The 27,669-nt window shown below is 51.8% G+C and overlaps 2 protein-coding genes across 2 annotated transcripts; both read left to right on the top strand.

Annotated features, from left to right (window-relative positions):
- The first annotated feature begins 163 nt into the window (after positions 1-163).
- Positions 164-19,252, top strand: LOC136660636 (blastomere cadherin-like). The gene is made up of 12 exons (XM_066637942.1): positions 164-222; positions 2,148-2,409; positions 2,634-2,748; positions 14,175-14,386; positions 15,854-16,000; positions 16,191-16,346; positions 16,499-16,643; positions 16,971-17,146; positions 17,749-17,877; positions 18,234-18,419; positions 19,069-19,176; positions 19,226-19,252. The coding sequence occupies exons 1-12, from the start codon at positions 164-166 to the stop codon at positions 19,250-19,252; spliced, it is 1,722 nt and encodes a 573-aa protein (XP_066494039.1).
- LOC136659896 (B-cadherin-like) lies at positions 19,217-27,669 on the top strand. Its single transcript, XM_066636738.1, has 7 exons — positions 19,217-19,313; positions 20,447-20,589; positions 21,630-21,854; positions 22,445-22,675; positions 23,939-24,069; positions 26,009-26,155; positions 27,060-27,669. Exons 1-7 carry the CDS (start codon positions 19,294-19,296, stop codon positions 27,270-27,272), a joined length of 1,110 nt encoding a protein of 369 aa, XP_066492835.1. The 5' UTR covers positions 19,217-19,293; the 3' UTR covers positions 27,273-27,669.

The raw sequence follows: 27,669 nt of genomic DNA, 5'->3' as shown, positions 1-27,669 counted from the left end.
AAGGACATCCCAAGAGCAGGCCCATTCCCTCGGATGTTTTTCTTTCTGCCTTTATTCTTCAGCCATCATTTTTGCTGTGCCTGCATCAGCTTTAGAGAGGCTGAGAACCCTCCTTGTTGAATGAGCCTTCCTGGTCCAGTTGACCAAAGCCCCATCTCATCCAATGTCCTCCTTCCTTCCCACAGTGGCCAGCCAGGTGTGCCAAAGGAAGCCCACAACTTGGTAAGAAGACAAGAGCCATCTGCCGCCCCCCCCCCCACTTCTGAGGACAGAGGCTTCCCTTAACTAGCATAGTCATTGTTGATAAGCAGTTCTCTTCTTCCACAAATGCATCTTTTGAAGCTGTGGGTTTCAAGGTTCTCTCCTCACGCAAAGCTCACCTAGCATTCTGGAACCTGTTGCCAGCTCATCCTGTACTTCTGATCCCCCAGTTACATACATTTAGTTTTGAGACACACATACATATGGCAATCACTTCCCAATATCTCACCGCCAGTTTTAGCTTAGTCTTCGAAAAGTAACAGACAGCAACATTCATATGTTCTGAAAAAAGAAAAACACCTTCTCCAAACCATTGTTGCAGTTTAAATGCTGTTTTTCATGCAGCTGCAGAACCTTCTGGTGTGAGCATCATCACCATGTCCCTTCTGAAGAGGCCAAAGCAAATACCTGGTGAAGGCTCAGGAAGAAGGGGGCTCCCCAGGACCAGGCGTTTGTACCAGCTGCCACAGTCCCCTTAAACTTTCCAATGTCTGCTTTTGCGTATGGCTCTGTTTTTAATTCTGTGTATCTGGAAGATGCCTCTTGGTTGCAGACAAGGGAAAGCTTAACTGGGGGACGGGGCATCTAGGCGCTCCCCGGAACTCTTTTCCAAGGCCAGGCCCAGCCCCTGGAACACTTGAAAGAATAATAGCCACAGTCGGTCATCACTGCACATGACAAACTTGCGCGTGAGAGGGCTGAGCCCAAGGCCTTGCCTTCGGCTTGGTGTCACCAGGACTGAGCCCCAGTGACATACCTGAAGGGCATCCACAGGTCAAGTGACCTCAGGTGGCACGGCTGGAGGGGCACCACCACCACCCCAGCCATGCTGCCACAAGGGCCACCCACAACGAGTGGCAAGGGTCTCCACTGCTGAGCCTCCAGGGATATCTGCAATACAGGCGAGAAGAAACTGTCCTGATCTAGTGGGGGTCCAGCACAAGGAACTGGGGGGCAAAGTGAGAGTGCTTTTCTTTGGGAAGGTTTCATTCCTTTCTTTGGGGCATTTAAAATGCTCTTCCAGGGGGAGGCTTACAAACATTTTCTTTAAAAACAAGGCGGGGCTAAGAAGGGGGGGCTCCCTCACCCAAACACTCTTTCCAATTTTGGAAGCCCTTCCAGGTAAAACCCAGGCAGTCCCTAGAAGCATAGATTCAGAGGTGTCTGGTACCCCTTTACCAGGTAAAGGCATGGGGAGCTAAAATGAAGGAGAGCGCCCCCACCTCAGGTCATCAAAGCTTTAGCTCCAGAAGGGGGGGAGGGCTCTTTACTGGAGGGAATCAGGGCAAAACTAGAAAGCTTCTGAAGGGACCCTGAGCCATCCTGAGTGCAGGCAACAGCAGGGCAGGGGGCAGTGGCATAGCTAGAGGGGTGCAAGGCACTAAGTTTTGCAGGGACCCTCACCACAGCATGTAAGCGACCCCTCCCCTTTGGAGTCATTCCAGCATAGGCCTCTGTTTGGCTCTCCTCCCCCCCCCCCCCATGGCTCTGGAGTGGCCCCTTGCACGCTGCAGCGAAGCTCCCTGCAAGACTTGGAGCCCAATCCTATCCAATTTTCCAGTCCTGGTGCTGCTGTACTAGTGGGGTATGCACTGCATCCTGTGGTGGGGAGGTAGTCACAGAGGACTCCTCAAGGTAGGGGAAATTTCTTCCCTTATGTCAGGGCTGCATTGCGGCTGCACCAGTGCTAAAAAGTTGGATAGGATAGGGCCGTTAGTGCTTTACACCCCCCTCTAGCTACGCCACTGATGGGGGCAATGGCCTGAAATGGCTCCGAAGGGGAGAGGTCCCTTGCAGGCTGTGGTGAGGCTCCCTGCAAGACTTAGTGCTTTGCACCCCTCTAGCTACGCCACTCGGTGGACATGCTGTCTTTCCTCCGTTTGCAGCCACCCGGGTAGCAGCCCACCCCAGGGAGAGGGCGCGGCCGGGGCGGGGACAAGCGGACGCCCCGCCCACGGAGGCTCACCTGGAGCGGCGGCTTTAAGTACGCCCGACGGGGCGGGCGGAGCCCAGAGAAGCGGAGCGAGGAGCCGGGTGGCTTCCACTAGAAGAGCCGGAGTCGTGCGGAGCAAAGCCGTGCCTTCTCCTCCTCCGACAGTGATGGACTCGCAGCGGAGTCTCCCCCTAGGGCTGCACCTCCTTCTCCTGGTAAGAAGCGCGGGCAAGGAGTGCGCGATCCCCACGGGGGCACCTTTCCCACATCCCCCAGGGGGGAGGGTGTTGGGGCGGCAGCCGCGTGGGAAGCAAGGCACACCCCTGCGAGTAAGGGGGTGCTGCCCCCCATCTCTCGGGGAATTGTGCCCCCCACTTCTTTGGAGTCTCCTAGAGGGCTGCTTAGTGCCTGATCCCGTCCCCTCGTCTTTCCGTCTCAGGTGGGGACTCTGCGCGGGGAGGAGGCGCCCCCCTGTCCCTCTCGCTTCACCTCGGAGCGCTTCGTCTTCGCTGTGCCGGACGAAGACCTGCCTCGCGGCCAAGTCTTGGGCCAAGGTAAGGGGGGGAGGCTACAAACGGGGGGGTCGCCGCCGTCGGGGCTGCCCGTGGCTTTGCAAGTATGACTTCGCTGCACTCTCGGGGGTGGGGTGGTGTATGGGTGCTGGCGGTCTGGTCCCTTTGAGCCTAATCTTATCCATGTCTACTCAGAAATAAGTCTAGGACTTACTCCCAGGAAAGTGTGGATCGGGTTGTAGCCTTTGTCTCCCAAGTGCAGTCTCCTTGGGGCGGAGGCGCTTCCAGAATTTCTGTCTGTCTGAAGACGGCCGGAGAAACGCCCCAGGACAAGGCAGAGGATGGCGCCCACCTGGCCCCTCTCCCTGCTCCCCCCCCCCGCGACGCCTGACAGGCGTTGTGGCCCCCCTCGCAGCTTTTGTGGAGAGATCAAAGCAGCTTAGAGCCCAATTTTATGCCTGTCTACTCAGAAGTAAGTCCCATTATAGTCAATGGCGCTTAGTCCCAGGAAATTGTGGATAGGATTGCTGCCTAAGAAACCTATGCATGTCTACTCAGAAGTAAGACCCATTATAGTCAGTGGCACTTATTCCCAGGAAAGTGTGGATAGGATTGTGGCCATATTTCGCCTAGCCCCCTCTAGCTTCCTCCCCCACCGCTCCCCACGTGGGGAGGTGCTTCCTTTTTTGTCCCCCCTCCTGGAGGGTTCCTTTTGTTCTGAACCTTTGCACATGCTAATCCTGAGTTGATGGGCCTTAATTGCTGGGTCTGCCCAGTTCTCCCTTCCAGGGGAGCCAGGCTCCCCCACCCAGCCAGGAATGTGCTGTCTTGTGGGGGGGCATGGAATGCTTCAGGTCTGCTTCCTGCCATGTAGGAACTTGCTTTCTTGGGGGGAAGCTATAAATCGATTTCCTAGCTGAGCTGCAGAGCCTACCTTGCTTTACCTGCAGATGGCTCCAGGTGTGAACTTTGATAAGCCTCTCCAGGAAGGGCTGGAGATCTCCTTCCTGGCAGCTGCCTGTATCCCATATCGGAAATGAGATATGAGAAATATGATATAAGAAATAAGAACATGATATAAGAAATGAGCATTTTGGGCAAATGCTTTTTGTGCCATTTGCTGCAGCATCTGCTTGCACAGGGTTTGTGTCCATCTGAGAACATTTATCCCCCTTCTGTATCTGTTCTGAAGGACCCCAAGGGTGTCCAAACAACAAAACAGTGTCACGAATTGTGGCTCACAGAAAAGCAGTAAGAGAGGAAAGAATCAGCTGACCCATAGAAGATAATTTCACACATCCTTATAAAGGCCTTGGAATACCTTTGATAACACCCAGGGTCGATCAGCTCAATGCAAGTGGCCTATCTCAGTGTTGCTGGCCTGGCTTATATCTGGGCTCTCTGCCTGGCTTTCTTGGCTGATCCTGTGTGGTATAGCCTGGGTTCTAATCCTGGCACAATGGTGAATTTGCTGGCACTTGCTCTCTCTTGGACACCTTCCAAGGCCAGGTTTGTTTACCTAGCTCCTTCTTCCTGAAAGGCTCAGCACAAGTTTGGAAGAGGGTCTTCTGCTTGGTTCCTTTCAAAGCTGGGAAGGTGGGGTCTTGATATATAGATGCCTGAGAGAAGGGCCCCCCACTTGCAACCTGAAGTGGCCAGGCTTCGTCTCGTACCCGGGATCGCTGTACCCAGGATCGCAGGACACAGTGGGGCTGGCCACTTCCAGGCTCCTGAGTCTGGAATACAGGATGCAGCCTCTCAAACTGACACTGTGGCATCCCTTCAAGCCAGGCTCCCTACTCCATGCTCATGCAGGAATGGGGAGTAGGTGGGCCCTCTTGGCCTTTGATCTGGAGCAGCGCCCTGCATTCTGATCTCGCCCACTGAGTGAATGGGGAAGAATGTCTTGTGCTTTTGTAGGGGTGCTGCTGGGTCTATTGGGTGAACCCCTTTGCTACTGTGATGACATGAGAGGGTTGTGGCCTGTGGTCTTCCTCTTCGGGTCTCGCTGTTTGGGGCCACAGCCTGGCATCCACACCGCCAGCAAATATCACTGGCGGCCGCCGCTGCTGTTATGTTTTGTGAAACAGATGCATTGTGTGCAGCCTGGAACAGAGACCAGTCTGTCTCTGTTCTTAGTCTTCCCTGCCAGGAGCTGGAATCCACTTAACTCTCTCCACACCAGTTATTGACATCTCCCTCTAGCTCCCCCATGGGGGGTGTGAAGGGGGGAGCAGGCCAGAACTTCTGTTGCCTGGGGAGGGAGAATAGCTGGTCACCTGCAAGTGCCCACCTGCCAGTGGGTGGGAAGAGAGTCTCTGGAATGCAGGCTGAGAAAGGGCCGCTCTGTCACGGAGCTGGCACCAGATCTGGCTGACCTCACTCGGCCATAAGAACATAAGAACAGCCCCACTGGATCAGGCCATAGGCCCATCTAGTCCAGCTTCCTGTGTCTCACAGCGGCCCACCAAATGCCCCAGGGAGCACCCCAGATAACAAGAGACCTCATCCTGGTGCCCTCCCTTGCATCTGGCATTCTGACATAACCCATTTCTAAAATCAGGAGGTTGCGCATACACATCATGGCTTGTACCCCATAATGGATTTTTCCTCCAGAAACTTGTCCAATCCCCTTTTAAAGGCGTCTAGGCTAGACGCCAGCACCACATCCTGTGGCAAGGAGTTCCACAGACCGACCACATGCTGAGTAAAGAAATATTTTCTTTTGTCTGTCCTAACCCGCCCAACACTCAATTTTAGTGGATGTCCCCTGGTTCTGGTGTTATGTGAGAGTGTAAAGAGCATCTCCCTATCCACTCTGTCCATCCCCTGCATAATTTTGTATGTCTCAATCATGTCCCCCCTCAGGCGTCTCTTTTCAAGGCTGAAGAGGCCCAAACGCCGTAGCCTTTCCTCATAAGGAAGGTGCCCCAGCCCAGCAATCATCTTAGTCGCTCTCTTTTGCACCTTCTCCATTTCCACTATGTCTTTTTTGAGATGCTGCGACCAGAACTGGACACAATACTCCAGGTGTGGCCTTACCATCGATTTGTACAACGGCATTATAATACTAGCCGTTTTGTTCTCAATACCCTTCCTAATGATCCCAAGCATAGAATTGGCCTTCTTCACTGCCGCCGCACATTGGGTCGACACTTTCATCAACCTGTCCACCAGCACCCCAAGATCTCTCTCCTGATCTGTCACAGACAGCTCAGAACCCATCAGCCTATATCTAAAGTTTTGATTTTTTGCCCCAATGTGCATGACTTTACACTTACTGACATTGAAGCGCATCTGCCATTTTGCTGCCCATTCTGCCAGTCTGGAGAGATCCTTCTGGAGCTCCTCACAATCACTTCTGGTCTTCACCACTCGGAAAAGTTTGGTGTCGTCTGCAAACTTAGCCACTTCACTGCTCAACCCTGTCTCCAGGTCATTTATGAAGAGGTTGAAAAGCACTGGTCCCAGGACAGATCCTTGGGGCACACCGCTTTTCACCTCTCTCCATTGTGAAAATTGCCCATCGACACCCACTCTCTGCTTCCTGGCCTCCAACCAGTTCTCAATCCATGAGAGGACCTGTCCTCTAATTCCCTGACTGTGGAGTTTTTTCAGTAGCCTTTGGTGAGGGACCATGTCAAACGCCTTCTGAAAGTCCAGATAGATAATGACCACGGGTTTTCCCACATCCACATGCCTGTTGACCTTTTCAAAGAATTCTATAAGGTTCGTGAGGCAAGACTTACCCTTACAGAAGCCATGCTGACTCTCCCTCAGCAAGGCCTGTTCATCTATGTGTTTTGAGATCCTATCTTTGATGAGGCATTCCACCATCTTACCCGGTATGGATGTTAGGCTGACCGGCCTATAGTTTCCCAGGTCCCCCCTCTTTCCCTTTTTAAAAATAGGCGTGACATTTGCTATCCTCTAATCTTCTGGCACCGTGGCCGTTTTGAGGGACAAGTTGCATACCTTAGTCAAGAGATCTGCAACTTCATTCTTCAATTCCTTAGTAACTCTTGGGTGGATGCCATCAGGGCCTGGTGACGTATTGATCTTTAATTTATCAGCCTTTCTCTCTTTGAAAGTGACCTGTTCACCCAGCCATGGTCCAATCCAGCTTGCATGAAGGGTGCTCTGGCTTGCACCCAACACTAATTAAAAGAATTGCACCGCAAACTGTTTGTGTCCCACTGGTAAGAACTGGGACTTTCTGCATTATCTGAGGAGAAAAGAGTACTTCTGTGGCAAAGACACCTGGTTTTACCTCTTGCTCCCTGGTCTTGGGTTCTCTCTAGCTTCAGAGGCTTCTGTGGTGCCTCCACGTCCTTGAGGAAGAAGTGGGTATTGAAGCATCTTCCCCAGCTGATTGGCAGGCAAGAGACCTGGCTTTGTGCCAGCTCATTAGTCTGTGATGCCAAGAAACTCCCTGTGTTCTGCATGCAGGGTGATGCCAGGACCCTCACAGCAAATTCCGGGCAGGCCTATGTGGGCCATGGCACCCTCCCAGCTGGCGATCTGGTGCTCCAACTTAGAGCCTGGCGGGTGTCGCTGCTGGGTTGGCCCAGGGCGTAACCAGTTAGATGCTTTGGAAGGAGACCAGGGCCCGGTGGGGACGTGCCTCAAAGCTTGCATGTGCTTTCGAAGTGCTCCAGGAAGGACCCCCAAGAGCAGTCTTCTGGTTGGGGCATGAGAGGTGACTGGCAGATGTTGGAACAAGGACCAGGAGAGGAGGTCTTCTCCCTAACCTGATTTTCATCATATGCAAAATTTGCCAGGGGAGATCCAGAGGCCCACAGGCCATTCAACAAGGAGTAGTGTTGGCAGAAGCCGCTACTGAGGGGTGGGAAAGCCAGCCTGGGGAAGCAGTGATGCTGACTGCCAGTCCAGGGATTAGTTGAGAGTCTGACAGAGGCCCAGCAAGAGGTGCGCCTTCCACCCCAACTTCCAGCCCTCAGTGGAATGCCCTCCAGTGTGTTGGAAACTGAGCTGGCCTATGGGGAATTTCCCTACCAGGCACAGGAAGCAAAGAAGCCTTGAAAATATCAGTTGGTCCCTTCAAGGCATCTGCTGAGACTGTCCTCTTTCATACAGTCGCTCCACAGGCCTTCATGGGCCCCCAAGGACTCTCTGGGGAAGCAGTTCTGCTGGGAGGCCCCAGGCCTGGTGGTTGTCCACCTGTATGCTTCTGTACTGCAAGGGTGCAGCAAGCAAAGATCCCTTTGCAACCCCTTCCCACCGCAGATGTGATGTTCCAGTAGTGGGTTGTCAGACATGCTGGAACCCCTTCCCATTCAAGCCTCCCAGAGAAACTTAGTCCTCACTTGGATGGAATCAGCCATTTGAGGCCAGAAGTGGTCGCCCTCAGCTGTGCAGTCACCCTGGCTGTGTTTCAGCCCGCCCTAATGGAGGCTCTGTTGGACTCTAGGAGAGTCATGTCAGGATATATCTCCCTTTCTGCTCCCATCTGTGGACCAATGGCAGGGTGGTGGAAACAGAGTGCTGGGGGTCAGGATTCAGAAGTGTGGCTTCCAACATTTTGACAATAGCTGTGACTTGCATGGAGGGCATCCCAGATCCAAGCCCCAATTTTCGTCTCCCCCCAATGTGTATGGGAGGAGAGTCAGGGTCCTTTGGAGCTGGTGCATTGGCAGTGTGGGATAACTGTTATTGACAGCTCCCTTCTGCATCTTGGACTTGAGGAACAGGTTCTGCACTCCCTTTGTGAGAGGCCTGCTCTGGCCTTTGAGAACTGGAGATATCTATACGCGAGGCCTGATACGACCACCATGCAAGGAAATAATAATAATAATAATAATAATAACAACTTTATTTTTACCCTGCCTTTCTCCCTGAAGGGACTCAAGGCGGCTTACAACAGGTTAAAACAGATTAAAAACATAATTTAAAAACAGATAAAAGCATATTAACACATATCATAAAAACAGTAGTCAGATAAAAAGTAGTAAAAAGGTAAAAAGAGCATAGAGCAGCGAGTCATAAAAAAATCAGGCCTGTAAAAAACTAAAAGATGTTGAAAAGATGTTAAAAAGGCCGAGAACTCAGAAGGCTTGTTTAAACAGAAGGATCTTCAGGCCTTTCCAGAAAGTCTCAAGAGAGGGAGCCATTCTTAAGTTAAGGGGAAGGGAATGCCATAGCGTTGGTGCCACTACTGAGAAGGTCCTATTTCTAGCCGTTGCCCAAGTACCTCCCTAGGTAGCGGCACTTGTAAAAAAGCCTTCTCTGATGACCCAAGAGGACTAGCCGGATTGTACAGAAGTAGGCAATCTCTAAGATACCCTGGCCCAGAGCAGTATAGGGCTTTAAAGGTCAAAACCAGCACCTTGAATTGGGCCTGGAAACAAATGGGCAGCCAATGTAGCTGCTGGAGAAGTGGACTGACAGAGTCAAACCGCCTACCTCCAGTAACCACACGGGCCGCTGCATTCTGCACTAATTGCAGTTTCCGAACCATCTTCAAGGACAGCCCCACCTAGAGCGCGTTACAATAATCTAACCTCGATATCACCGTGGCATAGATCACCGTGGCCAGGTCTGCACGATCCAAGTACAGCCGCAGCTGGCGCACCAGCCGAAGCTGAACGAAGGCCCCCCTAGCTGAAGCCACCACCTGGGAATCCAGGAGCAGCTGCGAGTTGAGGTGGACCCCCAAGCTGCAGACCTGCTCCTGCGGACCTGCAGAAAGAAGGTTGAATGTGGGGGGCATGGTCATAATCTGAATAGCATCTGGATTAACAAACTAGGGGAGGCCCCTACAGAATCCAGGAGAGCCCTGGCAACATTAAGTGTCTAGTGCAGTAGAACTCCTGGATTCAGACAGTAAGCCCTGCACGTCTCATGTAAATACACTTAAGCCCCATCACTCCCAGGAAGCAGTGCTGCCTGATCTCGCCATGGAGGTGATGATGCGTTAAGCCAGCCAACAGACCTCATCTCTGAAAGCCACAGCAGCGGATGTGTGGGAGAGGGGGCCATACCACCCACCTTTTTTCTTCAGGCAGAGGGTGGAGGCATGCAAGCTTGGGCGCCAGCCTACACCTCCTAGCTTTCAGCCTTACTTTCGCAGCCCACCAGCGCCAAGCGCTCAGTCCCTGCTGTCGACTGTTCTCCCTTCATGTCCCAGCCCTGGGTCCTGGTTGAGCAGGCCAAGTACAGGCAGGCAATGCTGAGCCTGGGGTGCTTCACTCCTCTGAAAGTAAACAGGGAGGGGGCATGGCAGATTCAGTGTCATTGCCCTGTCCTGCCCCATGCACTGTATTGGTGAGCTGCTAGGAAAATTGACTGTTGGTGGGTGGTTCTCCCCCTGCCCCCATCTTTGACCTTAACCAAAGGCTGCTGGCAGGCACCAGGGACAAGCCTATCCAGGAATAGATTTGCCTTCACAACTCAGGGGGCTCTTTCTAATCCTCTGGTGATTGCAGAGGGCCCTGCATTGGACCCATCCCAGTGATGCATTTGGCATGATCTTTGCCAACAGCACTGAGGATTCTGCCAGTGCCCAGGCACACCAAGCTCTGTGAAAGTGGGACTGAGTCAGAAACGAGGCTCTTCCACTGGCTGCTTGACACAATGGCAGAGTCATCTTTGCTCCAGTTCTTGGCAAATTCCCACAGTCTGCCAGCATCTGAACCATAGTGAGCTGTGCCTGACATCTGTGGGACCAGAGTGTGAGCCTTGGTATGCTGCTGCTGCTGCTGTGGCTGCAGCCAAAACTTGTCTGGTGTTTCCCCAGAGGCTTTAATCCACAGTTGCTGCTGCAGGCTCTGTGTGCGCTTCTTGCACAGCCTGACCTCTGTAACGGAGGGGCCTTGAGATAAGAGCAGCCAAGTTGTCAGCAGTGGGGCTGCCTCAAATTCCATGCATGCTGGAGAAAGGGGAGGGGGGAAGGCATTGCTGGCAGAGCATTTTGCTCCTGCTTGGAAATCCAGGCCCACAAGAGCATTTTCCCCCTGCTTGGAAATCCGGGGGGGGGGGAGCCCAGGGAAGGTTACTGTGCCCCAATTCTCATTTTCTTGCTGAAAAGGCCTGGACTCCACTGTCCAAAGGCTCTGCTATGATGATCTGCCTTCCTGCAGTGGACTTGGCAGCAAGTCATCTTTGCATCTCTCAACTTGGAGGAATAGAATTGGAGCTCCCAGGCAGAACCAGTGAAGGGTGGGTGAATGGCGGACTCTTCCGTTCTTCTCACAGAGGTATGGCTAGTCCAGGATTAACTGCTCTGCTGGCTGCCTGCCCACGCTTTCTCAAAGGGGCTAGATAGACGGGTTCATGGACACCTTGCAATACATGGAGGGGTTATTTCTCTCTCCTGGCCCCACTATGTGCTCTTAAGAGGTCCCAGGAGGCTTTGCTACCCACTCACAGTTCATCTTGCTCACAGAACATCCATTAGGAGCCCCGCCTTGCACGTAGAGGGAGGCATGGCAACCCCTTTGCCTGCCTCTGGAATGGCAGAGGCTGCTGGAGGCAGGGAGGGAGCAATTTCCCGTAATGGCGCATGGAGGAGGTGAGCTGCCCTGCTGGGCTCTGCTAATGGCTGTGGAGTTCCTGATGATTCCACTAAGTGATGATGAGAGCCTGGAGACAGGCCCAAATGACTTTGACCTCCAGTCCTTTCTGTGCTTAATGCTTGGAGGGTTCAGAAGAGTCTGTTGTACTATGCAGCTTAAATGCTGGTCCAAGGAGGCCTTGGCTGAGAGTGTGTGATGGCTCTGTCCATAGGTGGCAGCTGTGAATCTCCTTGGGGTGGGGAGAGCAGCCACTCATGCTTCAGTGGTGTGGCTCCAGGCCTGTCTGAGGGATGTGGAGAGGTTCCCCTGGGCTTAGTTCTTCACTTTAGACCCAGCCCAAAGTAGTGCTGGCCACTTGTTCATGCTGGCTTCTCTGCGACTGTTTAATAAACAGAAATGTATATATGGTGTACTCCTCTGTGCTTGTTTTGTTACAAAGGAGATGAAGATGGATCCCCCAAAGGAGCTTGCAGTTGGAGTAGAAGCACAAAGAGCAGCAGAGCAAGGAGAGGGAAGTGGGAGTGGGGCAGAGGGGGGAAGGGCATGCAGCTGTTTGTCATACCTGCTTCACCCCCCAATCATCCCGTAACTGTTCTGGCACAAAGGTGATCTTGTCTCTCGGTTGCAACACCTTCATGACCTGCAGTGGCTTGGAAACAGCTTCATCCAGTAGAAGAGGGAGTCACCTTGCTCAGGGTGTCAATTCTGAAGACCAACTTTGCCTCCCAAGCTCTTGCCAGTGGGGTGCAAGCCCTCTTGCTTTTAGAAATCCTCTCCAATGTCTCGAGGCTCCTGTTATCTGCAGGTGCTAAAAACAATGGAATAAGGACAGGGTTCTTTAAAAAATGCAGTAGGCACTAAAGCATTTCCTGGGTATTTAATCCTTGAGTCATTTGAAAAAAGCTGCTATGTCTTTCTGTAGCTGCAGAAATGAGAGGCTTGTGATACCTTGAAGCTTCTGTGGGCTTGTTGTGGCAGAAGATCCTAGGGGAGCAGATGTCAAGTAGCTTTGTGCACTGACTTCCTTTTGATAGGTGGTAAGGGAAGGGCTGAGCATTCTAGGGAAGCACATGATGTCCCCTCAAGCCAAGCATGCCCTGCTGTCAGCCCTGAAGGCTGACTTGAAGCCTTAGGTTTTGTGTCCGAGAGGAAGGGGTGTTGGGTCATGGGATGTGGGAGACACCTTGAGTGTCATAAATTCCTCATCCAGCCTCTGTAAAAGTTAGCAGCAAAGGGTGGAGCTGGAAGGCCAGTCCCTCCTTGGGCATACCTGAGCTTATGAAAAAGCTCAGGTGTACCCTGGGCTGGTCCCTGGTGTGCTACCTTTGGGACTATCTCCCTTTTTATGTCTTTTGTCTGTGATAATTGGTCTGCCCTGTCCCCCAAATGCAAGGTTTTGGAGAAGAGTAGGCTCCAGACAATTTGAGCATTGGATGTGAGTCTGTGAAGAGAGTGCTACAAGCTGGAATACTCTGACTCATCGGCCACATGGAGTTTCACTGGCCGCTTAATCTCTGTGCTCAATAATGTACTCAGGAAATGTCTCACTTTGGGTAAAGGTTGCCATTTTATGGTGGGCAGGGCATTCTTTTCCAGCAGTCAGAGGCAAGGCAGTGGCTGCTGCAGCCTCTTTGGGGTGCGTCCAGGACACAGCTACAGCTCGATGAAAGTTGACCCAGTGCACAGAGGCTGTGAAGAAGGCCCGTTCAGAATCATTAAAAAAGAGATTGAATAAGAGGGCCACTCCTACGACACTGTACAAATCAATGGTGAGGAGTATTGTGGCAACTGGAACTAGACACATCTTGAAAAGGATATTGTGGAGCTGGAAAAGGTGCAGAAGAGTGACCAAAATGATTACTGAACTAGGGCACCTCCCTTACCGGGAAAGACTACAGGGTTTGGGGCTCTTCAGTTTGGGAAGAAGGTGCCTGGGGGAGTGTGCGATTGAGACATATAAAATTATGCATTGGATGGATAGTTCTTTGCATTCATCAGGGTGTCTCTTGAACTGTAACCTGCTGCAATAAACTAGACACAACTCGTGTTCCTTCCTTTTCTGTTCCATGTGTCTCATGTTCTGTTGAGCTCACTTGATTCTGTTTCCTCTTCCTGTGGGTAAGGCACCTGGGAGCTCTGAACCTGTTCAATGGGGGAAGGGAGCCTGCATGAATCTCCAAGAGGAGCAGGGGATAAAATGGGCACACTTTTCTCCCCCCTTGTTGAACTGGAAAAATCCAGGTAATTGGATGGCCGCAGGGCCCACCATGTGTGGGACAGGCCCCTCTGCCCTGCTGGGCTCTTGGAGTGAGTGATGGTCAATTGGCCCTGTGAAAATGAGAAGCCTCTGACCTTGGTAGGCTCCTGTTTGCCCAGCCATCCTGGGGGATCTGATCTGGCAAGTATGGAGGTTGTGGTGGGAATGGTTGTTGCTATACTAGGCAGGCCGAGACCCCTAATCAGCCTGAACTAAGCTGAGATCTCTGGGCTGTGCGGTCTGTGCACTGTTCAAGGCCTGCTGCCCCTTCCCCACTGTGCAAGCAGTTCAAGGACTTGAGCCTCTATTCATCAGTGGGCAAACAAACCCCTCCCCTTGTCAGATGCAGCCAATTGAGATAGGTAATGCTTCTTGGCTGATTGCATCTCAGAGGCACATTCCAATGTCTCTTCTCCAGGCTCTTGCCCTTCAATTAGGAAACTTGTTCACACATGTGCTGGGATGGGTCAGAGGTTAGCTAGCCCAGATAATGATCATTTCTTCTGGGGGCTCCTCAAGAAGGCAGACTCTGAGCTGCAGGGGGCCCTAGCAAGAGGGTAGGCATCGATGAACTGAACCTCATTCCTCCAGGATAGGCACTAATTGGTTGCTTGAAGATATTCTTAGAGCAAAGCACTTGCTGATTGCACCTCTTTCTCTCCCCCCCCCCCCCACAGTTCAGTTTGCAGACTGCCTAGGACAGAAGCTGGCATGGTACAGCACTGAGGACACCCACTTCCAGGTGCTGGCAGATGGAGCAGTTCTGGTGAGGCACCACACGCACCTGGAAGGGCCTGAGAGAACCTTCACAGTGAATGCCTGGGATTCCATAGGCACCAAATCCTCGGCTTTGGTTACCGTGAGACACAAACGCCCTCATTCCTCCCAGGTAATGCACAAGCAGCTGGCAGGCCTTGGGGGAGGGCAGATGCCATGGCAACCCCCTTTGTACAGCAGTCAGTGGTCGCTGTGATGGAAACTATGCTCATGGGGCAGGCTCTTCATCTGCAGTGGAAAACACCTCCCAGGGGAGGGACTTCCTTCTCCTGCCCCTGAAATAGCTCTGCCTACCCCCCCCCAGCGCATGCTACTGGTGGTTCTGCAGTGCTGGGCTCTCCAGGCATGGCTCAGCTGTGCTTTCCCACTAGGTCAGGCATGTCAAAGGAAGTAAGAGCTGCTTGCTGGGTACCATGTTCCATCACTAGTCTCTGTTCATTGGTGATGGCAAGGATGTGTGTGTGGCTGCATTCAGGTTTCACATTTGCAGGCCTGGCAGACTGATGCATTTGCTCAAACCACAGCATGCTGTTTCCAAGCAAGCAGCCAAGTGGGACCTACAAACTACAGGCCTGCTGTTTGGTTGGTCATGTGGGTGGCCACAGGGCATGTTCTGTGGTTTGGGAGGTTGGGAGAGCCAGGGTGGTGTAGTGGTTCAGGAGCTGGACTTGATCCTAGAAGATGCAGGTTCAGATCCCCACTCAGTGATGTAGCTTCCTGGGTGACCTTCATGCCGTGTCTCTCTCTCAGCCTTGCCTGCCTCACAGGGTTGTTGTGAGGACAAAGGAAGGGGAAGAACCAAGAAAGGGAGAAACTATACATGCTGCCCTGAGCTCCTTGGAGGAAGAGCAGTATAAAACTGAAAAATAAAGATGAGGTCTTGAGTGCCACTGATATCGAGGCTTGTTCCTCCTTAGCAATCCAACATTGGCCCAGGCTGCCCTAGTTCTGCAATGTCATGGTCAGGAATGTTTGAGGCTTCCTCAGCTACTGGTACACAAACCTACCTGCTTTCTGCAACCTGTTCAGGTATTAAAATCTGGCAGCAAAATAAAACTGCCGTGTGCCTGAAGGAGTGCTGTGAAGCAGTGGGGATGAGGTTTGGGTGAATGCTCTCCCTCTCTGACCAGAAGGTAGAGAATTTGGCAGTTCTGCCTCCTGGCACACTCCAGGCCACCCTCACTGGAGCATTTTTGCTACTCAGGCTGAGAGTCCTCTAGCAATGGGGGGGTGTCATTCAAATATACTCCTGTCTTCTGGCAATCTTTGACCTGATAGATGCTGGTGTCTTGGGGAGGAGAGTGGCTGGCTTTCTGGGGCTGCTGGATAGAAAGCCAGAGGGGATTCCTTAATGGGCAGCTCAGGGTGAAATTGTCAGGGCACACTCTTCCGCAGCAGTTCTTTGAGATCCCTGGCTTTGTAGCCTATTGTGCACAACAACCTGTGATGCTTCCCCTGTTAATATGGAGTGTTCCCAAATAGCCTGTGCTTGTGACATGGGAGATCTGCTGTTCTTGGTCTGCCCCATTAAATCTCTTGTACAGGTGATGAGTTCTAACCTGTTGGGTGCTTCTTGCAGGAAGATTCTGATCCTGCCAACGGAGTGGCACTGCTACAGTTCCCACTGGCAAAGTCTGGTCTGTGGAGGCAGAAGAGGGACTGGGTTATCCCTCCCATAAGAGTTCCAGAGAACGAGAGGGGCCCATTCCCCAAGAAACTTGTGCAGGTATACTGGAGAACTCTGGGCCCCAGAGGTCTTGGGGCTCTACCACAGATGGGGACTGCCTACCTCCAAAGTGGCAATTACAGGGGACTACCAGGCAGGTGGGGAGGGGAGGTGTTCAGAACCAGCTACTGCCTCAGGAAGGTGAGATCTGCCTCATCTAGTATAACTCCTGTCTGTTTCCCTGCATTAGATCAAATCCAACAGGGATAAACTGACCAAGATCTTCTATAGCATCACCGGGCAGGGGGCAGACACCCCTCCTGAGGGAGTTTTCATCATTGAGAAAGAGACGGGGTGGATGAAGGTGACGCAGCCGCTGGATAGAGAGAAGATAGACAAGTACCATGTAAGTGATGGGCTCAGAGCAAAAACCCAGCTCCCTGCAGGCTTTCTCTGGGTCCTAGCTCTGAGCTGGAGGAGAGAACTTGTGAAGAGGGAGGAGAGGGAACCTCTTCCAAAGGGCTTCCGGTTCCAAAAAGCTGTGTCTTTTCCCTGCAGCTACTCTCGCATGCTGTGTCAGAGAATGGCAAGCCTGAGGAGGAACCAATGGATATAATTGTCACAGTCACAGACCAAAATGACAACAAGCCCCAGTTCACCCAGGAGGTCTTCCGAGGCTCTGTCCTAGAAGGAGCAACTCCAGGTAAGGAGTGGGAAGAGGGCAGTGCCACAGCCTCAAGGCCAAGGATGCGTGGGGGGGGGGGGAGCTGTCTAAGGAGTTTTGGCTCGCAATTGCACCAGACAAGCACGAACTGTTTCCCCCTGTTGGGGAGGAGCAGAAGCCCGGAGATGGGCTCAACATTCTTAAACCACACAGGAGTCCCCATAAGTGATGTATGCTATCTGCTTTGCACGCATCATGGCCCAGGTTCAAGAGACAGTATGGGGCTATTTGAACCCATGGCCTGAACGATGGCATGACCTGGTTAAGACAACATCATATGTCAGCTCCCTCTTCTCATCTCCCCAGGAACATCCGTGATGCAGGTAACTGCTACAGACGCAGATGATGCCATAGAGACCTACAATGGCGTTATTGCTTACTCCATCCAGCGCCAAGTGCCGGAAGACCCCCACAAGCAGATGTTTGCCATCAACAGAGCAACAGGAGCCATCAGTGTGATTGCGAGTGGCTTGGACCGAGAGGCAAGTGACCAAGGCCTGGGGTGGGGTGCTTCATGTGGCGAGCAGCTGGCAATAGATAAGTGTGCCAGCTTTTTCTGGATGGAGGCAACTTTGTGGGGAATGAAACTGCAGCAGTGAGAGGTCTGTGTCTGCTGCCCTTATTATCAAGTTAGAGATGTTGAAAATCAAATGTAACAGCGCAAAGAAAAATTGGAGCTGCTGGCCTTGCAAAATGCTGGATCTGTTCCTTCAGGAGCCAATCTCAACTGGCCTATGCCTCTAGCAGGGTGCAAAGGGCTGCTTTTTACAACTGAGGACACAATCCTAACCAACTTTCCAGCACTGGCATAGCTGTGCCAGTGGGTCATGTGCTGCATCCTGCAGTTGGGGGGCAGTCACAGAGGCCTTCTTAAGGTAAGGCAATGTTCCCTTACCTCAGAGTTTCATTGCCCTTACCTGGGTGCTGGGAAGTTGGTTAGGATTGTGCCCTGAGACACAGATCTAGGGGTTCCTTCCAGGTCTTGTGTGGCACACACTTTCTACACTGGGTAGTCTATCAGCAGGATATATGTGTTTGCTTGAGCCTCTCTCATGTACCTGGAACCCCCTCCCCTCTTTTCCAGCGAGTGGGAGAATACACGCTGATTCTGCAAGCAGCAGACTTGGATGGCCAAGGTCTGGTCAACACGGCCTCAGCAGTGATAGTAGTTGAAGATGCAAATGACAATGCACCAGAGTTCAAGGACCAGACGGTAATGACCTTGGAGCAGTTATTGTGGTGGAAGAGGGATGTGCAGCCAAGCTGTCCGAAGGGGTGTCTCAACAAGGGAGCTAGCAAGAAAGGAGCAGAGCAGCTTGTGGAAATGGCTTGCAAGGCAACTGGTGCTCCTGTGAATCTGCAGACAGAATGAGAACTCTGTACTTACCTTGGTGCCCCATCCCTGTACAAATCCACGGGGCTGTTGGCTCCTGTCAGTAAGACATTGCTGTGCTTTCTGGGGAGGAGGGGTTGGAATGGGTAAGTGGTGTGCATGCATCAGGGCCCCATGCCACAAGGAGAGGACAGCATTCTGGTACGGGTGGCTAACTGTGTGATTGAACCTGTCAGTATGCAGTAGAGGTGCCAGAGAACGAGGTGGGCTTGGAGGTGGCGAGACTGGCCGTGACGGACAAGGACGCGCCCTACTCTCCCGCCTGGCGTGCCAAGTATACCATCGTGCAAGGCAACGAAGGGGGCTTCTTTGCCATTTCAACTGACTCGGAGAGCAACGAAGGCATCCTGAGGACAGCAAAAGTAGGTCTTTGGCTTGTTTGCTGTAGCAAGGAGAAATGTGAGGGAGAGGGCAGGGCTGATGCATTGATGGTTCCAACCCTTCAGACTAGAGAAAAACAGCTTTTGCAATGAGCAGAAACAGGGAGAAAAACCTGGTCCAAATTTATGGGCTGTGCTTAACGTGATGTAATTTGGGGCAGTTTGGCTCATGGGAGTGCCTGTGAACAGTCATGTGTTGAACTTGGGTGAGAGGGTTATGTTAAAATGGCATCAGGGGCAGGGAAGAAGTACCATCACCTGACTGACAACAAATTGGGAGAAGCGTTCCAACGCCTTCATTGGGACAAATGCACAGGTCTATCAGCCATGAGGACTAGAAACATGTTTGAATGAGAAATCCAATACCTGGGCTGCCGAAGGAGGAGGAGCAGCAGCAGTAGAAATGCTGTATCCTGAAGTGCAGTGGAGGTGCTTTCTAAACCCCATCCAAGTGTTGGCCGGGGGGGGGGGGAAATCAGGGAAGCAAACAATCTTGACCACAATGAGCAAAGAAGGAAGCGTCGGCTATCAAGTGCTGCTTCCCTCCTGCAATTGATCAATACTTTAGGAGCAGTATTGGCCCAATGTTGGTTTTAGATACCTGATGCTCTTCTCTTTGCTGCCCATTCAGGGTTTGGACTTTGAAGTGAGGAAGCAGTTCGGGCTGCAGGTTGCTGTCACCAACGAGGCTCCCTTTGTGGTGAAGCTTCAGCCTTCTACGGCAACGGTGAACGTTAAAGTGAGGGACATGAACGAGGCCCCCATCTTTGACCCCCCCATCTGGAAAGCATCTGTCTCAGAGGACATCCCTATAGGACAGAAGATCACAGCCTACACAGCTCAGGATCCAGATAAGATGCAGTCCCAGAAAATCAAGTAAGGCTGCAGGGAGTCGATCCTGGGGCAGGTAAAGGGGACAAGCATGTATGATTGGCTCAGTGGCCCATTGACTGGCAGCTGGAGATGGATGGGTTTGATGGCCTTGGGAGTTGGATGACCTCGTGGCCCTTGCTGGGGCTTGCCTTTGCTGTGACAACACACCTCCTGCTTCCGGGAACAGATCATTTGGCGAAGTTCCCCTTCATCACTCTGTGCTGTTCCTTGATGGATGGAAACAGGATGCTCTAAAGTAGAGCTGGACAGGCAGAGAGGGTAACATGATAGCTCCCTAATGGGTTGGCTGAGGTTGGGGTAAGAATCTCTGCACACTTCACAGGTCATAAGACTGAAAGATTTTCTCTACTGAGAAAAAGAGGTTCTCATAACTAGCGGGAGAGAGAGAAGTGGTCAGATCAGAACTTTTGTTCACCCAGATGTCAGTTCCGCAGAACATCTTGCTATAATGCAAAAGCCCAGAGAGAAGACTTGAAGGGCAGCAAGAGCAGTATCCTCACTTCAGAGGACAGGGAGGGAGCTCTTCACCTTTCCCACAGAGGATGAAGGGGAAGCAATGGCTAGGAAACACAGAGGGATCTCCCTCCCACCCTGCCAGGTTTGACCTAAACCTTGAGTGGAGCAGTAGGTGGAATGAGCTGCCGAAAGTGTTAGAATCCTTTGTTTCCTCCAACCTCTGTGGGTCCCAAGGTGCACTTGGTTACTATGATAGCTTTGATACCCCTGTTTTCTCTGAAGCCATGTGCAGAAGTGCATTCCTCCAGCTCCATAGAGCTGCTATCCCATAGTCCTTTGCATGGCACACCTGTGCACTACAGCAAAAAACAGGAGGAACCTCCAGCAGGTGCGGAAAACTTATTGTGAGGTGGTAGAAGAAAGATTTGGCCAAAAGCCACTTTTCAGGAGTTGTCCCCATTGTAGAAGGTTTGCTACTGCAGAAAGTGCCCCCCCTCCCGAAGGAGGAGTCCTGCTGAACTGTGTGGGGCTTTCAACCATCTCATAAAACCTTGTACTAATTATGTGATGGATGCTGCTGGTTTCTGCCTCGGGGGGGGGGGGAGAACCTCAGCAGACTCTTGGTCCCTCGATATCATGCATCTTTCCCCTTCACCCAGGTACGCCATAGGGAACGACCCGGCAAACTGGCTGGCCATCCACCCCGAGAATGGCATCATCACGGCCCAGGACCACCTGGACCGGGAGTCCGTCTTTGTCAAGAACAACACCTACAAGGCAATTGTGCTGGCTGCAGACGACGGTAATGGCTGTGCAGCTGGGAAAGGGGGCAGGAGGCCTGCTGGCTGGTTATCATCCCTGGCAGGGGAGAGAATCAAAAGCCTCTTTGTTGCCGTGCGATATGATGACGATGATAGCGACTCATGTGAAGAGCACATGGCTGGGGAGCTCCACCTCCCTTGTGGGTTGCCATAAAAAGACATGTAGGCTTATCTGGGAAGAATGTGTGTGTGGGAGGGGGAGGGAAGTACTTTTCAGGCTTCCTAAAGACATGATTCAGGGTGTCCTGACAACTGGCTGCTTCCAGGATGGAAGCATGTCTCTGCCTTTTCCCCCAGAGTGGTGGTGAAAGTTTGAGATGCATGCTCCTTGGGTCACCTTTCCTTCCCCTATTTGATGCCCCCCTTTGGAGTAACAGGAGGTCCACACAGAAGGTGATGACCCTTCTGGTTGCAGCTTGAATGTACCTAATTCTGTGCTAGAAAGTAGGTTAATGAGCCAAAGAAATGCGGCATGAATTGGGAACACGGGTGGCAGAAGCCTCAGGCCTGTGTTGGGAAAACTGCTTAATGGTTTCTCAACAGCCCGAGCAAAAGCTGTGACTGCCTGAAACCTTCATCTTCACATTTCAAATTGCATCTTACTTGATGGGTAAAAATCGCAAACAGCACAAAATAGTCCATCTTACAGCTGTCCTGCTGGGGGAAATTTGGGCTTTTGTAAGTCTGTTTGGATGAAAGGTGGGCATTTAGGGCCTGGGGGGGACTTGCCAGAGGTCAGGAGGGAGGTGTGTGTAGATCTGCAGAATATGCTCCCCCGCTTTTCAGACATTAGAAAGTAGAGAGATGTTGCTACCTCTATTCAAATCCCATCTCTACAACTTCTTAGACTAGAAACATGGTGAACCTTTTAAAAACTGATTTTGAGATCTGCGGGATTCTGGATGTCTCTGGGTGGGTGCATGATGGAGGAGCCCTGGGCATGGCACAACCTGCTTGCCATGCTTTGACACCCTGCACAATTTTGCTAGGTTATAAAGCTGGCTTTTCTTCTTCAAAACAGGAGCTCCCCCGGCTACTGGGACAGGCACCCTGGTGTTGACACTCCTGGATGTGAATGACAATGGCCCAGAGCCTGATCGGCAGGATGTGGCCTTCTGCAGTCACGAGCCAGTGCCCCAAAAGCTGCATGTCCTGGACAGAGACCTGCCCCCCCACACTTCCCCCTTCCGTGCAGAGCTCATCAACAACCCTGATGACAACTGGGCTGTGGAAATGGATGAACGAGGTAGGGAGAGACATGCAAGCCCATGGACTGCTCTCTTGGTGCATATCTAGAGTGGAACGTTGTGCCCTAGGCTGGCAACACATTTCTCCCCCCTTCCTCTTTCTGAAAGATAGTAATAAGCATGTCTTGGAAAAGCTGGGAGCCATTGGGGTTTTGCAGCAGGAGACCCCATCGCCTGTGCTTGGCATCTCTTGAAAGGATAGAGTTGGAGGTGAGAGGGAAGGTCTCCCTTGATTTGGTGCAGACCATACTGCTCAGGGTTGGTCGATTGTCTGATCCTGTGACTTCATTTCCTTTGCTTCTGAGAGGGGAGCTTCCCTCTTCCTGGCACTGAGGCCTGAACTGCTGCCCATCTGTTGGACACCTCCTTGGTGTCATCAAGCAGGTCTTCCCTAGAGCTCCCTCCACAGCCCTCTTGAACTCTTGGCAGCAATGATTTGGGTGCCAGTGAGTGCAGTTGGGGAAGCACACTGACCTGTTGGCTGCCATAGTCCATCTTACAAGAAGACCATTGTGGTGTTGCTATGCGTGTTCTTGTCTGCGACTTTGGGACTCCTAGCCTTGCTGACTCCTTGGTTGTGCCATTGCAGGAGAAAATGCCATCTTGTCGCTGCTGAAGGCCTTGAAGCCGGAAACCTATGAGGTCTTCCTCCGGCTCTTGGACGTTGGGGGCGAGGAACAGCTGACGGTCCTCAGAGTGATTGTGTGCGACTGCACAGGGCTGGCGGACCAGGCAGCTCCGTGCCCCCAGGAACAGCCGAGCCTTCCTGTTCCAGCATCTGTGATCCTGGCCATCCTGGGAGCTATTTTGGCACTACTGAGTGAGTCTGGGTGATCTCATCGTGGGGTGGCAGCAGGACAAAGGGGGAGTTCAGTGAAGGGGTAGAGCCATTTGCTCATTTGAGACAGAGTTGTAAGCAAGCCTCATGCCAGGCTTATTAAAGGGGGTGTGAGTGTAATTTTTACCCTTGCCCAGGGTCAGAAAGGGGGCCCAGGATCCAAAGGAGGAGGCCCATAAAGTTCATGGGACCTGACATTTTCCTATCTCAGCTGAACTCGCTGCCAGCGCATAATGCTGGGGCACAACTACGTGCATGCAATGTTAACTGCTGCTGCAAGCCATACACACCAGACCCAGGAAAGCATCCATAACCCTCTTTAACACAGTGTCAAATCTGGGAGGAAACTGGCCTGCTACAGTAGCTCTTTGACTTCTGGATCTCATTACCATGAGGGAGTGTATAGAAGCTCAGGGACCCAGCTGTGGGGCTACAGCTGCTGCAGAAGTTCATTTTGATCCATTCTAGTGTGAGCCTAAATGCAACAATGCTAATTTTTAGCAATCCATTTTCTATATTTCAAAAATTTTAGAGAGACTCAGGAGTGTGTTTGGTTTTCCATATAACTTTATCTAGCTGCGAATGCCACCTGGATGGGTGGACCTGGGCTCTGCAACAAGAAGCCTAGTAGACCTGAGCTCCAAAGAGTATTGTGACTTTTAGCACCCTCCCCCGCCCTATTTTGCATTGTGCCTGTCCCCATTGCTCCCCTTCCGCTTTGGGAAGGGGCCCAGAAGAAACTTTGTACCCTCTGCTAAAATTCCTCTCATAGTCCCTGGCTCCAGGGCCTCTCCAAAGGCCTCATTACTGGATGTGCAACAGATGGCTCTTATGTCTCAGATGGGTCCTCATCTTGCCTGCTCCTTTTTTCCCCAAGTGTTCCTTTATGACCTTGGAATAAGGCACAGGGCTCTGCTCTGCCAAGATGGTGGTCTGTGCCAAAACCATTGCTGGCTTCTGCACTGCCTGCCATTCCCAGTGTTTGGGGGCTTCCAGGCTGGGAGGTGGGCCCAGTTGTTGTCCTCCTCCAGCCTCAGGCAGACCTTATCCCCTACAAGTTTCTCGGGGCCCAAGAAGAGGAAAAATGCACACTCCCACATCTTTTAATGCAGAGCACTTGGTCAGTAGATCCCTTTTGCTCCTGAAAAAAGCCCTGTCTTTGTTTCCTGTCCTCCTCTAGAGAAGGTGCAGGAGGACCTGCTGAGACACACACCAAGACTCAGGCTTGTTTCTGATCTCTTCCAGTTATCCTGCTACTGCTGCTCCTCTTTGTGAGGAGGAGGAAGGTGGTGAAGGAGCCACTGCTGCTCCCGGAGGAAGACACACGGGACAACATCTTCTACTATGGTGAAGAGGGAGGTGGGGAGGAAGACCAGGTGAGTGCCAGCTGGCCTTCTGGGAAATGCCTAGCCTGGCATTCTGTTCCCAGCAGTGCCTCCAGGGAGTTCATAAGTAGGCAGAGCATGGAGGCTCTGCTGTTGCTCCTCAGCAGCTGGTATGCGGAGGTAGACTAACTCTGAACATGGAGGGTCCCTGCAGCAATCTCTCAGGCTTGGCTCTCTTCCTTCAAGACATCAGGCTCTCCAAAGCAGTTCATGTTGTCAACAGCTTTGGAGAGCCTGATGTTTGGAAGAGAGCCAAGCCTGAAAAAAGATGGAAGATGGCTGCAGAGACCCTGCAGCAGAGAGGAAGAGGTGCCCAGGGAAACATCCTGTGGCTTGGCCTCGTGAATCTCTTGCTTAGAATTTTGCTAATTTTGTGGTTTGGGAGAGGGAGATCAAGAAGGATGTCCATTATGCATTTACTGGTTTCCAAAAGCCTCTGTTCCATATGCTTATCAACTCGCTACTCCTCAGCAACCTCGGATGGAGTAGTTGACTGTCAAAACACACCCTCCTTGCTTCTCTGGGAAATAGGTGGGGAATATGCAAAAACTGCTTGTGTGTGTGTGTGTGTTGTCTCTTTGATCTTTTAAGCTCCCACAAATACCAGCTATTGCAGCAAGGCAGCATGGATCCATTTTAATTCAAATAAATTAGATGGTGTCATGAATAAGTACATGTTAGGCCTAGGTTGGCATGCAAAGCCTGAACCAAACTAAGGCAGTGTAACTGAGAAGTTGCTAGCAGTTCCCAGCTGCAGGAATGTGAGTAAATAAAGAAAAGGATTTGTTGTCTCTCCTTTGCTGGCCAGGAAGGACAGATAACAAGAATTACAACCAATTGGAATGTTTAGCACCTTAGCAGACAGAGAGGCGCCTTATCAGGGGTGATTGAGTGCAGCTGTGGATCTCCAGTTGGGAGGGGTAAGAACTATGAGGGGTTAGCAACCAGACCAACTTCTGTTCTGTTGGTTCAAGAAGGTTCTGTTCCTCAAGGGTTCTGATTGGACAGTCTAATAAGTATGAAGTCACCTCAGTACTATTAGCATAAGAAGTATAATAATGAGTGCCCAGGGGGTGTGAGGGTCCTTCTTGAACAGAGTTTTGGGAGCAAGATCCTGCATGCGTGTGAGCTCCATTGTCCATCATGGGCACCTGGCCCCACAGGTAGCCCTGGAGCTAAGAGATCTGCAAGAGTAACTGACCCAGGTGAGAGAGAGGTTTTAATAGAGATAGCCAGCTAGCTTTATTATTTTATTGCTGATACGTTTCCTAGATGTTTATGCCTCTAGTATTTGCTTCCTTATTGTAGAGTGTGTAACCTTATGTACTTAATAAACTAAAATATCTTTTACTAAGCTGTTTCATTATCTGTTGTGCACAAAGGTTCAGAATCCTGCCTAGCAGTTCAGCAAGCTACCAAGTGCTCATTGAGGTCTAGTGACTTGAGAACTGAGGCTTTAATTGGAGAAAGAGCTCAGTGCCTGCAAGGGATAGAATTAAGCCTAGAGGTTCTCAGTGTCCCTGGACTGAGGCACTGGCACATACAGGGCAGTGGCAGTACTACTGGGCAGTGGGCCTTGAGGGCTTTAGGGTTCGAAAACCCTGAGCACCCTGACACCCCCTTTGTTTACAACAGATGGTTCCCACAAGCATGATTCCCACTGCAGCTAGATATAGGACCATTCTGGCAGGCTGCAGCAGTATCACTGGTGTTCTTCCCCACCCCTGCCTTCCAAGGGCTTTGCCAGCCATACAGGTCTGGGATTGCAGACTCTGAGAGAGTTTTCAAAGCTCTCCCAATGGCCTGGAGGCCTGGCAGGAGAAAAGGTGTACCATGGACTACTGAAAAGACAGTTGTGAACATGCAGCTTCTTTGCAGTGTTACAGTCTGACGTCGGCTTCTCTCTGATGTCTCTCTGCCTTTCCCAAAGGACTACGACCTCAGTCAGCTGCACAGAGGCCTGGATTCTCGACCGGATGTTGTTCTCCGTAATGATGTTGTGCCCACTCTTCTACCAGCCCCTCAGTACTGCCCACGCCCTGCAAACCCTGATGAAATTGGCAACTTCATCCACGAGGTAAGATGGTGGAGAGAGAGAAGTGTTCAGAAACAGGTGCATGCAGGGCATCAATGACTGGCATGGAGCTGGGTCCTTCTAGTGGTGTTTGCACCAGCGGGCAGGGGGAGCACCAAGCTCCTTTGGAGGGGGGGCCTTCTGAGGTGGGTAGAGGTCCTGGAGTTGAACTGGGGACTGTTAACATGTTCATTGCAACCTTTTACCACCACCCCAGAGCAGGTCCTTTGCCCAGCAGTAACAAGTCTCTTCGTTGTGCCAGCTGGCAGGCCCAGTTTCCCAGAGTAGTAAAACTCTTAAACTGTGGGCGGGTTGCCCAGCAGTCGGACTTGGAGTCCTTGTGGCAACTTAACATGCACGAAAGTGGCATGCAAGAAGGCCTGCCAAGAAGGCTCTTCCCCTCGAGGCAAGGGTGATGTAGCTGGCCTCTGCTTCAGGGCTTGGGAAGCTCGTGACTGGCATTTATTTTAAAACCTGTAAGCTGCTTCTCTACGCAAAAAAGGGCCATCAAAGTGGTGTATGACTACTTTGTATGTATTTTTAATTCTATTCTTTATCAACTGCATGAAACAGTAAACAAAATTATGTAAGCATCAGAAAGATGGGGGGGGGAAGCTGAAAACTAAATGGCTTCATTTAAAAAAAAAGAAACCACCCGCAAACACAGAAGTAACTGCAAACAGCTGGTCACGACTGAAGGGCCTTCTGGAGCAAAGAGTTCCATAGACTGAGGGCTGTGACCAAGAAGGCCCTCTCAGCATCCCCTCTGCTGCTTGCTGATGGTGGTGGGCCTCAGTGGAAAGCAGGATTCTGCTCGGCCTTGCTGAAGTGCCACTGCCTCCTCTGGTCACCTGGCTTTATTGGGAACTGTAGCTGGCTAACCTGTGCATCCCCTTTGCCTCTGCAGAATCTGAAGGCGGCAGACTCGGACCCCACGGCACCCCCCTATGACTCCTTGCTGGTGTTTGACTATGAGGGCAGTGCCTCCGAGGCCGCCTCTCTCAGCTCCCTCAACTCCTCCGGCTCCGATCGGGACCAGGATTATGACTACTTGAATGAGTGGGGCAGCCGTTTCAAGAAGCTGGCAGACCTGTATGGAGGGGGTGTGGAGGATGCTTAAGGAAGACGCTGCAGAGTCTGCCAGCTCTCATCCCTGCAGTGGGATCTCCATTTGGACAGATCATTGCTTTCTCAGCAAGGCTGGGGCTCTTCCTTTGCCAAGCGGATCACATCTCCTTATGGGGATTCCCTCCTGGCTCTGGGACTTTCTAAAGACTCAGGGAGAGGATCCTTCTGAAAGCCTTCCTAGGAGGAGGTCTGGACCCACCCCTGGCTAGTGGACTGCCTCCCATCTCCCAAGAATATGCCTAAGAGAACCTCCTAGCCAGGCAAGTGATGTTCTGTGGCCTGCTGACTCTTCCACCTATGGAACCTCATGGCCAGTTCTGGACTGATTCCAGGGGTCAGAAGGTGCTAAGCTCCTACTGCGCCTGCATTCCCTGACTTGGATCTGGAGC

This window comes from Tiliqua scincoides, chromosome 9 (genome assembly GCF_035046505.1).
Source record: "Tiliqua scincoides isolate rTilSci1 chromosome 9, rTilSci1.hap2, whole genome shotgun sequence".
NCBI classification, from domain to species: Eukaryota; Metazoa; Chordata; class Lepidosauria; order Squamata; family Scincidae; genus Tiliqua; species Tiliqua scincoides.
This window is presented reverse-complemented; position numbering and strand designations above follow the sequence as displayed.